The sequence below is a fragment of the Vidua macroura genome, chromosome 1 (genome assembly GCF_024509145.1).
Source record: "Vidua macroura isolate BioBank_ID:100142 chromosome 1, ASM2450914v1, whole genome shotgun sequence".
NCBI lineage: Eukaryota > Metazoa > Chordata > Aves > Passeriformes > Viduidae > Vidua > Vidua macroura.
The window spans coordinates 130,573,649-130,586,718 of NC_071571.1; the positions used below are offsets into that span (position 1 = coordinate 130,573,649).

At 37.8% G+C, this 13,070-nt stretch overlaps 1 protein-coding gene across 2 annotated transcripts in view; it reads right to left on the reverse strand.

The window, feature by feature from the left end:
• The window catches only part of RAD54B (RAD54 homolog B), a 62,454-nt gene that overhangs the window by 1,904 nt on the left and 47,480 nt on the right, over positions 1-13,070 (reverse strand). For both annotated transcript variants that reach the window (XM_053981553.1, XM_053981545.1), the window contains exons 8-14: positions 8,781-8,988; positions 8,118-8,257; positions 7,246-7,536; positions 5,679-5,854; positions 3,296-3,557; positions 1,938-2,004; positions 1,416-1,616 (exon numbers count right to left, since the gene is read on the reverse strand). In XM_053981553.1, coding sequence (XP_053837528.1) covers positions 1,416-1,616; positions 1,938-2,004; positions 3,296-3,557; positions 5,679-5,854; positions 7,246-7,536; positions 8,118-8,257; positions 8,781-8,988 — 1,345 coding nt within the window. The remainder of the gene's footprint in view (positions 1-1,415; positions 1,617-1,937; positions 2,005-3,295; positions 3,558-5,678; positions 5,855-7,245; positions 7,537-8,117; positions 8,258-8,780; positions 8,989-13,070) is intronic.

A 13,070-nucleotide genomic window follows, 5' to 3' on the forward strand; every position in this document is an offset into this window, starting at 1 on the left:
AGTAACCTGGAATCTGGCTCCTTGATGCAATAATTTGACAGTTTTCTGTTCTTCTAGTGGTAGCTGCATTCTGGGGTGATCAAACTGAAGCCCACGACTCAGAACAATTTGACTAGAGAGACAATGAGCCAGCTTGTCCTCTAATCTTTAGGAAGTCAAACCTTCCTGTCACTCTATCATTACCACCACTTAAGTATAATAATGGCCTTCAGGCGTTTCCTTGATTTACTGCCAAAAGGTTTTGTTCACTGGGAACAGGAAGTACCCTTGAAAAAATCACAGAACCCAAGAGGCCAATGTTGTGATTGAATTGATGAAACCAAAGTATGTTCAAAGCATAAGATAAGAATCCAAGATGTTAAGACAATTGCAAGCTGGTAAATAAAATTACAAGCACCAGTGTTCATCACAGTAGCAACACAAAATTTCTCTGGATTTCTGCAATCCAGGAGCCACACATGCCTCACTGCATACCACTGGAAAAATGTGGCCAGCATTTAACTCAGAAGGTACTTTTCCCACACAGATCCTGTAACAGTACCTAAATGGAGGATGATAAATTTAGAAAATCACTTATGAAGAAACAGAAGATCTGATTTTTCAATCATTAAAGAAAGATACATAGATGATTTAATCAGCATATGGAGCAAAAATAAAGGAGAAAATCAAATTCTTATGTCTACAGAAGTCCTGTGCTATCACTAGCCAAGTCTTCCTCATTTTGGGTAGAATGAGATGAGAAAGAAGTACAAGTCTAACGTATTACCTGGGAACATGCAAACCATCAAGCAAAAAAGTACTGGGTTTGCACTGCTTCTTTTCTTGCCCCTCTCTCTTGAGAACACATGCTCTTGTACCCATTTCTCGAGCTCTTTTTATTGAGGTTTCTGTGTGCATTTAGAAGACATCAGTATTGGTACCACACTATCACTCCTGTAAATAGTGTACATGGATATTTCATGCCCCAAAAGAGAAACATACCAAGGCAATAGACATTCTTTCCTTTAAGAAACTAAACGAGCTATAAAAACTAAAATGGATAAGATGCAAACATAACTTATGATCATTTATTTTTTTTAATCCTGTTTCCAACTTAAACCTATATACCTGTACACAGCAAGGTATGAAAAAAACTTTGATATGCCAGAAGAACAGGAGACAAGTTCCTACAGAAAGGATAGATGTGCTACTTGCATGATAAATGAACTGGTTGTTACTGCAAGGAATTAATCTTCTTCTCCTTTCATGAAGGACTCCTATGGATTAGATAAATCAGCCAGTATGTGGAAAATTCTATAATGAACCTCATTATTTCAGTCCTCTTTTACTGAGAATCAAAGTTTTCTCCAAAGATAGACTATATATAAAGAATGGGTTCCACAGCAGTGGCCAGAGATAATGAAAAACAAACTCACTTTGATGGTCAACCTTTCCCATACAGTCGCACTCAAGCAAGTCATGAGTAACACAGCTGGAATCTTCATGTAGAGTAAAGAGATTTTTAAGCTCCTCAATAGAAAAATGTGTGTGTTCAGATGTCTTGGAAAGGTCTACAACTGCCCCAGAAAGGTCTTGTTTGCTGATTTGTCTTTGATAAATCTTTTCTTCTATTGAACCTGTATTGAAAAGAAAAACAGATAAATTGGGATAATTTTTGACCAGTATTTACAAAGAAGTTAAATCCATTTCTTGACACCAACATACATAGGAAATGCTAAATCACTATTTTCAGTTATTTAGAAAAAGCAAAGCAAAGGCAAGTGAATCAATGTGATGTCTCCATCTTAACTGAACTCAGAACAAATATATATTTTTAAATACCAGATAATAAATATTTTTAAATAACAAATTATTTCCAAAAACATTCCCTCTCTTTCTTTTATGGACAAAATGTCAACATCTGTCTCACTCTGGGTAAGCTGAGCACCATTTCTGACCTGTGGTTAGCAGCCTGTAGATATGGACAGCATGTTTCTGACCATCTCTCCACACTCTAGCCATTGCCTGAGGAAAGCAAGAAGATAAAGAGCATTAACAGCCTGCTATACAAGGATACTTCACTAAAGCTTGTAGCCTTCACTGACTGAATTACCAGCTCTGCCCACTTGTTCAAAGAGATGTTGTCTGGATCATGCATTCCCTAATAACTTTCTGTGATTGTTTGTAAATTTTCTGGTATTAATTTGTAAACAGTTTTGAAAATATAATTTACTTTCTGCCATTTATGCTTCTCTTCCTTTCTGTACACTAAAGTAGGAAAGTAGGTGTTTCAATTATTTCCTGAAAGAAATCCTCTCTTCATATTTGTTTTCCAAGCATTAACAACTATTTAATATTTCAGGAATACTGGTCATTCTCCCCCATCTCCAAAATTGTGTTTTTTTTCCACAATACATCTTTAAAAGTTACTTTTACATTTCTATTAAAATCCTAAAAATTATTGTTTGCACCTCCTTTATTTCTTAAACAAACAAAATGTAAAACTGAGTACTGCTATATGATCTTTTCTTCAAAATGTATGGGTTACACCTACATCCTCAGTACAAACTCACACAACAGGTTTGCAGTCTCTGGCAACCTGTAGCAATTTTGTCTGATTGACCAGGCTTTTTCAAGCAACAAGACAAGTGACCACATGAGGGTACTAATTCACCCTGGGAAGAGGAGCAAGGGCTTATTTCAGGTATTAAGGACACAGCATTACTCTACAATAAAAAGTTTCTTACTGAGTTCATAAAAAGATTTTTTTAAGGACTATTTTAACTGAAGACTCTTATGCCAACTAAATAATCCCTTGAGGCCAACAGTGCCTTTACAAGAATAGCACAGCATTGGCTTTCTTTTCTTTCTTTTGGCATCACTGCCATGTAATTTTCTCATTCTTGCAATCCTGATCAGAGTCTCTCCCTTTTTTCTCAGGGATTGCAGATCAACAGCAATGTTTGCTATGCAGTCTAATCCCATTTTCCTTTGCTTGTTAGAAACACAGCAACTCTCCAGATAAAAAAACATCAAGAGACAAAGAGGATACGTGACTCACTCCTCCAAAGAAACTAGAATTTAATCTTTTAATTTTTTACTGCAAGAGGGCTTCTACTGATCCCAATATTATATAATATGACAGAGAAATATTTCTTCTTTTCTTCTCAGGAAGAGTTTTCCCTCATTGTTGTACTTGTCCAGACACAATGTGATAATTGGTAGCAGTAAGACATGTAAAGTCAGGTAATTCAAAATCAGTCAAGAATTCATTTGATGCCCATCCCAACCCACATGTACACAGTTGTTACCAGACCTGAATATCTGTAGCTGGATTCCAGTCGATATCATACAGGATCAAATGAGATGCTCCAACCAGGTTCAGTCCCACTCCACCAGCCTTTGAACTCAGCAAAAAGACAAAAGCTGGGCTGAATTTACTATTGAAAGTATCCACAATATGTTGTCTCTGGGAGACAGGAGTATGTCCATCAAGTCTAGTATAGGAGTATCCATAATGTTTGCATACATCTTGTAATATATTTAACGTCTGAGTGTAATTGGATACCAACACGACTCTGTCAAACAGTAAAATAAAGTCATCAACCAGACCTTGGTAAAATTAAAGTCCAATAACAAATCACTGAAGGATCTAAGAAAATAAAATTAAGGTGAGAAATTACACATCAATGCGGGGTTACTTTTGCTTTCTACAAAATAAAACATTTCCAATTAATTAGAAGCACATACCAGATCTGGATGCCTTATACCTACTGTCAAGCATTCAAATGTTAAATAATTAATGTCTCCTTTTGCAACAGAATTTGGCATAATGCAGATTGTAGGCATTCAGAACCAATCACAAAGATAGATTTTTTTTTTTAAATCTGTTTATACAAAATAACTGTTGTTAAGACTGCATTTGCAGAGGATGTTGTAGGAGCTAATAAATAATATATATATATAAAACAAAACTCTACTTATGGAAAAAGCTAGTATGAATTTCTACAGAAAACCTGAGAAAATTCTAACAAAAATTATAATGAAAGTCGAGTAGGACAGCAGAGATACTTTCCTACATTTTATGGCTGAAAAGAACAGGGATGAAGACTAGTGAAAGATAGACACTGGGTTTTTTTAGAAAGAAAAATCCGTCTGATCCCTTACAGTAATGGTCCAAGCTATGTTGGTCTACTTTCTCTGAAATTTTGCCTAAGTAGGTTTCAAAGGTCTGAAAATCTAGCATTCCTATCCTCCTAACTATTGAGGATGATTCTACTAAGTAGACAAATATATTTTGAATTTAAGCCATAAGTAGAAGAACAGGGCATTTTCTGCCAGATCTCATTTGGAGGTCTTTAGTCATCTAAACTAAATGTAATACATTTCATTTTCTTAAAAAGTAATTATACATTTCATTATTTTTTTTTAAATAACTTTGATTAAAAACAAGTTCTGAAGAACTAGACAAGTAATTTCAGGGGAAAATGAAAATACTAACATTTTAGAAGTGTTTTAGAACTGAACTATATCCATTACATGTTTGTAAAGACTTTGCAAGACTTATTTTTTTGTCAATCCACACAACATTCACAGCTTTGTCTGCACTCAGAAATAGAATATAAATTTCAGATTAGGACTGGAATTGAGTCTGTATATTGCAAAAACTATTTAGTACCAATGAAAGCAGAGAAACCAAAGAAAAATAAACATGAGCTGCACTAAATTAATGCAACAAAACTTAAATGCATAAAGTAATGCCTCAACTCAGCAGCTCCTAAAGTTCTGCTACAGTGAGACAGACGTTTTACTGACACTCCTGGTTTTGCTGACCTCCACAAAACAAGGCCAGTACATTTAGATATTCAGCTGTCACTGGTTTCAATGGATGCTAAGTATATAAACTCCAGCAACAGGCTCAACTTTCTGATTTGTGAAAAGAAAGTATCTTCATATTCCATTACATCAGTGTCAAGAGATCTGTTACTTCCCACTACTGAATTACACTGTGTGGTATTTAAACATCACTTGAAATAAAAGTTAAATACTTTTGGAACAGTTGGGCTTTAAGGCATGAATCCATAAAAAATATCCTGGGACACCAGGTATGTGAAATTCCCACAAATCAGCAATTGCACAGAAATTAATCATGTGCATCCTATTACCCCATGATAACCAGAAATTTTCCTACATGTCAGTGGCATTTACCACAGGGGAAATAAGTGGGTGCTGGGCAAGTTCGTCTGTTGAGAGTGGTTGCCCTGAACTTTAGAAAAGGCAGCAAGCAGTGAGCAGTTAAGCATGATTAAAGAGGAAATAACTTACAATCTAGTAATGAAAACATTTCAGTGCAATTTCATAGATTAACACATCTTCTTATGAAGATACAAAGCATTGGAAAGCCTCTGCAAGTACAGGGTGCAGCACAAGTGCTGTAGCAAACTATCTTACTTGCCTTACAACATAAAAAATACAAGTATCACTACCTGCAAAAAATATGAAGAGCATCTTTAAAAATTATGTCAGCTGCAAATTCTAATTTCACAATTTAACAAAAAAGGCAGGACTACAATGCTTAAATTAATTTGGCACCCCTGCAAACAGTTGCAATACCTTTATTTTGAATGTTATTTGAAAAGCAAATCAGTATCCAGAAGGTCACTCCCATTACCTCCCTTCTAGCTTTCTTTCACACTTGCCTTTCAGAAGAGTTGAGCTCATGGATTGCTGCCAACAACTTCACCAGCACCTGCAATTTTCCTGAATCAGTTTCACAGAAAGTGTCTGAAGTATAATCTTGTGGGAAGACATCTATTACACCTTCATAGAGGCTGGACTCATCATATTCCTCAGACATAGGATCACAGCTTTTTTCCTGTTGAAAATAAAAGCATTAAAATTCCATATCCCCTCTAACATAATTTTTTTTAAGATTGCTATATTTTTATCACAAAGACAAAAGCAGGCATAAAAAGCTGCCACAAAGCAATGTATTATGTGAGTGTGAGCATGAGCACGACCACCTCCCAACACGAGATTGAAAGCAAAGTCTTAAAATACTTATAGCGTTTATTTTCATTTACATTCTCTAATTTAAGATATTGTTTGCAGCTAAGTAGAAAGTTGAAATACTTAAAACTGAAAAATGTGTACAACTTCTCTACTTAAACAACCACACAAATGTATTTCCACGGTAAAGATGGATCTAAACCTTGGGAGTGAGGAGGAAATCAATACATTGTTTATTCTTTCTAAATGCCATAATACCTTATTATGAAACTTCCCAATCATTTACTCTATTTAGGAAAATACTGTCATTAAGATTCAGTTATACTATTGAAAATTAAGAAAAGCTGGCAAGCAAAACCAGCAAAATAGCAGAAATACAGGTAATATTTTGCTGTACTTAGAAAATCAATGTTTCACAGGGAGGAGAAAGCCAGACCACTCAAATGCCAAAATCACAATGGCAATAAATGATTTGCATGTACAGTCTTCTCCATCCCTATATTTAATAAAGGCTTGTGGTTTTGCATATGAAAGGTTTCTAATGCTTATACTATGAAGTAAAGGCAATGACCTTTACTTGGTAGCATTGAAAGTTACAAGGATACTGCACTGTGATATTCCACCAAAGTCGTAAAGTACATCTTTTGAGAAAGATTTACATTTCCACCCACCTTACTTGGACTTCAGCTAGTGGCCATAGAAGTTACTATTATCAAGTTCTAACTATCATGGTATTTGCCCATGGGAATAAGAGCATTTCTTTATGTACAATCCCAGGAGAAGTGGTAATGGAGACATCTAGTACCACTGACATCTTGAGCCTGCAGCTCCCAGTGTCATTAAGCTTGGAAAAGTGAAAATATCATGTGGACCGGGAGGTTTCAGAGAAACCAGCAGACAAAGTACATACTAGTAATTTAGACTAGTAATCTCTAGTTAACAGTGCTCTTTGTAAAGTTCACATTTATATGTATTTTTACAAATATTCAGAGACAAGGTTAAGACAGAAAATACATTAAGAAAGAGAAAACAGCATAAGGCAACAGGAAACTGGTGAGATACCTTTCCTGAGTACATTCAGATTTCCTAACACTTGTGCTTTTGAAAGCAGACTTCCTAGAGAGTGAAAGTATGGAAATGACCTTAAGCAACATTGATAACACAGGTTTAGTGATCTGTGTCTGCTGAAATGACTAATTGCAAGCACACACCCCATGCAAATAGATACCTAAATAGACAAATAGATAAAGCTGTAACCTTTATAGCTTTAAACAGAAGACATGGATGATTGCAAAGTTTTTTCAGAGCCCCTATACATATTAGGTGGGGACTATTTTCCAGCCTGCCTTGCAGACACGATGTAATAACACGAGAACTAAGCAGTTTGCGATACAATTCCAGTTGCAGCGCTGTTGGTCGGCAGAAGATTATGCTCTCCTTTTTGGGGGGCAGAAATTTGTTTATAACCTCCTGTGTTCTTCTTAGAATAAAGAGTCCAGTGAGGCGTGTGAGTTCTGCTGCTCTTTTTTCTCCTAATTCCTTTTCCTCCTAAAAGAACAAAGCACAAAATTAATTATAATCTTACATTTCATCAGAACAATGTTCTGTATGATTTTAATTAGGGATTTAAATAACCTTTTAAAAGTATGATACCACTTTCTGACATGGGACTGTAATGACCAGTTCTTCTCCAATTAGTACCACTGCAATAGTTCTATGTCTGGTTTCTAAAGTCTTAAACAAAGGAAAATAATGTCCCAGATGACATCCACGGCTTGAATTATATTTTAGAATTTCTTGAGATGCAGTGAAAGCCTGCAGACTTTGCAGTGCTGTGGAGAAGCTAAGAATGAATAATATCATCACAAGGCAATGCACATGTCCTTTTGGGGAATGCAGGTGTTGGAAGCATGGTTGTTGCCTGATAATTAATAGGCAGCTGAAGTGAGGTGATTTTAACATGTGTGTTCTCCTTCTGCTCCCTTTGGAAAACAAGTGACTTCATGTCAAATAGGAAAGTGAAAAGCTTCAGCTACTATTAGTAGTTCCAAGCTTCACTTTGCTCAATAGAATAAAAATTTCACTTTACTATGAATTTTCTTCTATAACTGAATTTTTTAACCAAATACCTCTGTTGCTGAAGGTTCTCTAGATCTGACAATTGGTTCCTCATATATCTTTCTATACGTGGATAAAGAACCGAGTATTCCTGGATTCACAAACTCTATTAATGCATAAAATTCTTGCAAGTCATTTTGGATCGGAGTACCTTGAAAGAGAAAAAAAATAATTCTGCAATTTTTTTTCTTTAGATTGATGGAAGTACATTGAATACAGAATATTGAAAACATATCTTGAAAACAGATGTTTTATTTCAATATTAATTACTCAGAGTCCTGAATTGATCTAAAACTTTACCATGAACAACAAGATACTGTACTCCTAACTAAACAGGCTGCAGATATAATTGTTCTGACAAATTAATTTAAAAAGTCAAGTTCTAAATTAATTGTATTAAATAACTACAAAGGAAAACATTGAGTGTATGCAGAGTCCCAACTCCCTTACAGAAGATCCAAGGCTCTTTGCTTGCCCCTGAAGACTGACAAATTTTGCCTTTATGTAAAAAAAATTGGAAATAACCTGTTTTTACAAGACCTGAGATTTCTTCATTTAATACCAATTGCCAAAATTCCAACTGATCTCATGCTGTATTTAGAATATCTTTTACTTTTACCCCAACCTAGCACTATCAACATAAAAACATATTAAAAGTAACTATGGATACTAACCAGTGAGGATAATTCTCCTCTCACAAGACAGACTAGTAAGGGCTGTAGTTGTCTTAATAGTGCTATTTTTCAGACGATGTCCTTCATCACAGATTAGGAGGTTAAATTCTACAGCCTGAATTTGATCCGAAGATCGCAACAGCATCTCGTAACTGATTATCATTACAGAATAAAGTGGAGAACCAATGAATTCTTCTACTTTGTGGTCCTGCAGGCATAAAGGAAAATAAATCATACAACTATTTCATTGGAGATCACTTCCTTTAAAATCATCACATTCCTTAAAAATCCAGTAACTACAGAAATTTCTTCTCACATGACACAAGATATTTACTATCTCCTTCATGACTTCGGATTATTGATTCTTTCCTAATTTGAGAAAGAGATCTTATACAGCAATTTAGAATTTTGCCACCTCATTAAAAGAAAATTTATTATTCCTTTAAGCCTTCAAATCCTCTGAGACACATTACCATGAAGGTGAAAAGCACAGAGTTCCTGTAATAGCTTTCCACTGCTGGCATTTGGGTAAGCTTCAAATGAATAATTAAAGCAAAGATAATGAAGGGCCACAGTTGCTCCTTGTACATTCACTTTGGATCTCAGCCTGGTAATGTCCAGTAGGAAGTTACCACATTCTACCAGAATTCCCTTTGTAATTTTAAATATTATATTATATTATATTATATTATATTATATTATATTATATTAGTATTATTTAACCTATTGAATTGGTTCTAGGTATCAGATTGTAGAAGAGCAAAGTTCAGCTTGCACAGAGATCAGGTGGGAGGGATTCTGCAGGGAGCTTTCATGGAGGCCAAAGGAACTCCCAAGTGCTGTGAGTTTTTCAAGGATGCTCTTCTGGAAGCATGAAAATAGTTCATCCCCTTTAAAGATAAGGGAAACAGGTGGAGCAAGAGACCCCTTGGCTTAACTGCAAGCTTTTGAGTCAAAATCAAAAGCAAAGTGCACCGGTGATGGAAATGTGGATAAATACCTGTTGAGATCTACAAGGGCATTGCCAGGGCCTGCAGAGATGCAGACAGAAAAGCAAAAGCTCAACTAGAAATTAATTTAGCCAGAAATGCTGAAAACTACAAGAACAGTTCTTCAGGTATGTACAAAAGAAACAGAAATAGAAGGAAAATATTGGCCCACCAATAAACAGGAGAGGTGAATTAGTCACAGCACCTTCTTCACCTCTGTCTTCACCAGCACTGCTGGGTCCCCAGCCCTGGGAACAAAAATCCAGGCTAATGCAAATACAGACCCACCAGTGTCAGTGAAGGAAGAGTGGGGGTGAGCTCTTACAGGAGCTTGACCTCTATGGATTAATGGGCCCTGGCATTGCCCAGGGGTATTAAGAGAGCTGAGTGACATCATTGCAAGGCCACTCAGCATAACTTTTGGAGAAGTCAAAGGAGAACAGGGGATGTCCCAGAGGTCTGGAAGGATAATGCCTCCATCTACAAGTAGAGTTTAAAGAAGGAACTTTTAAGTTACTGAATGAAACTTCATGGGAGCTATCACATGTCAGATGAAGCAAGGGATTGGGAAAAGCCAACACGAACTCACCAAGGACAAACTGAGCTTGACAAAACTGGTCACCCTCTGTAACAAAGTAAGCTGCTTGGTTGATGTGGGCTGGGTGGTGGACGTTGCCTCCTGGATTTCTCCAGGCTTTCATTACGGTTTCCCACAGCCTCCCTCTGGAGAAACAGATGGGCTGTGGGTGGATGAGTGCTCCTTGTGGTGGTGGGAACTGGCTGAGAGGCAGCACCCAGAGGGTGCTGGTAAATGGCTCCTCTTCAAATGGGCAGCGTGGCACGAGTGGGGTCCCCCAGGATTGATGTCAGGCCCAGCGCAGTTTAATATCCTCACAAAGTGATCAGGAAGATGGGATTAAGTGTACCACGATGAAGTTTCCCAGTGATACCAAACTGAGTGGGAAAGTGGACACTTTGGAAGAGAGAGCCACCCTGCAGGAAAATTTGGACAGGCTGGAGAGTGGCTAACAAGAATCTGATGAAGTCCAGCAAGGGCTACCATCAGGTCTTGAACCTGGGAAAACATAACCCAGGTGTGCAGCACGGGCTGGCATCTCCCCAGCTGGGGAGCATCTCTGTGGAAAGGGATCTGGGGATCCAGGTGGACAATCAGATCAACACGAGCAACCAGTGCTGTGTTGGCACAGAAAGCCAATGGGGTGCTGGGCTGCATCATAAGGGCATCACCAGCAGAGATCCAGAAGTCATTGTCCCACTCTGCTCAGTGCTCATCAGGCCACACTGGAATACTGTGCTCAGTTTTGGTCCCTGCTGTGCAGAAAAGATGTGGACAGGCTGCAGAAGGTCCAGAGAAGAGCCACAGACAGGGAAGCCTGTAAGAGGGGAAAAGGCTGAGAGAACTGGGTTTGCTCAGCCTTGAGAAAAGAAGGCTTAGGAGAGACCTTATCACCATGTTCTACTTTTTAAAGTGAAGATGGAGACTCCCTTTTTACAAGAAGTCACATTAAAAAGACAAGGGATAATGGGTACAAGGTTACTCCTGAGGAAGTTACAATTGCACATGAGGAAAATGTTTCACAATGAAAACCACCAACCATTGGAATAATCTCCCCAGGGGATTGGCGGAGGAGATTTGGCTGGACAGGATGCTTGTCCAGATGGTGCTTTTGCCAAGAAAGGCTGGACTGCAGGATTCTTGAGGTCCCTTTCAACAGGATATTTCATGATTATTCTTTAATTAACTTTGTTACTAACCCTTAACATTGATGGGTTGGCCAACAGGTAAGGTCACCCTGGGACTCAGAAAATAAGAGTCCATAACCAGCCCCAGGAAACATGTCTGTCTACTGGTAGATTTCTAATCCCTGTATTACTGGTGAGAAAATGACTGCAACCATCTCCTCTTATATATCCTTCAAGCCCTTTTCCTTCAAAAGACACCAAGAATTTTCCTGTCTATTGAAGGAAATGCACACACTAAATAGGTACTGTAATGGGACAGAGAGCTTCTTCCAAAAAGGTTTCCTAGAAACAGCTATATTTCTGTGCAGACATGTAAATGTACTAGGATTGTCTACCTGTCTTGCAATTATGCATAAAATTGGAAAAATCTACTGTGGGCATATCCCTTACCTTTCTACTTGGCTCCAGATGCTAATTTCCTGAATGCTTCTTCCTGTGTCCTAACAGTGTTCACTAACTAAGCAGGCTATGGGTGCAGCTGACAAGCTGCAACCTCTTTAATTGTGAAAGCAATTCAGTGCCTTAGAAGGTATTTTTATTTCCAAACAAGATCAGTTACCAAACACAGACAACTAAGTCTGAAGCCAGATGGTGTAATACATTGTAAAAGCAGCACAACTTAATTATCACAACGTTTAGAGCCTCCTAGCAGGTGATTCAGATGAATCCATGGGATGAATCCAGCACATTAATCTCACAAAGTACCGTGCAGCAGATCACTCCCCCACGTGCTGCTCACAATGAAGCCCAGCACATCGGAGGAAGCAAGGAGTAGTAAGGACCAGGTAACAAGGACATGCACCCATTTCTCCAGGTGTTTGGGACTGGGCTTGAGCTTTCCTGTTGTTTCCAGGACTGCAGCTAACTGCCTGTTTTCTTGTTGTATTTTTACTGCCATTTTCAAAACAGGAGCAGAAAATTTCCCACCACAGGAACAGAGACACAATGTTGTCCCAGCCCAGTATACAGGCTCCACATTGCAGCCTGGAAGACAGAGGTAATGCCTCTCTGAACTTCTCCTGGCATGGTCAAGCATCAGAAGATGCCCAGGGTTCAGAAACCATTTCCTTTTCGTACACTTTCAGGCTGTGAGCTGAGATAGGGAAAGTGCTGAGGCACTGGGGAACAGCCACCAACATCCCTCCCCTAGAAAAATATAAAGTGTGCAGGAGAATTTGTATTCCTTAAAAAAAAAAAAAAAAAAACAAAACAGGAGAGTCCCTTACAAGTCTCCTGCAGTCAAATATAATGTATTTCCTACTGTATGTAACAAGAGCAGTGGATGAGAGATGAAAAATTAAAATAAATTGACAAACTAATTTCAAGTAATTAATTAATACTCTTAACTGCCTGCAAGATATGTCTATATTACAACCTCCATTTTAACAATTATCCAAAGTGACTTGACAGATTTAAGTGAGTTGCCTGGAGCCACATATGGAGCAATTATCAATCAGTATTAGAGGTCCAAAATGTCCCAGACTTCCTCTTTGAACAGACCTTTCTTTGCACTAGTTCAAATCCAAAGTAGCTGGTA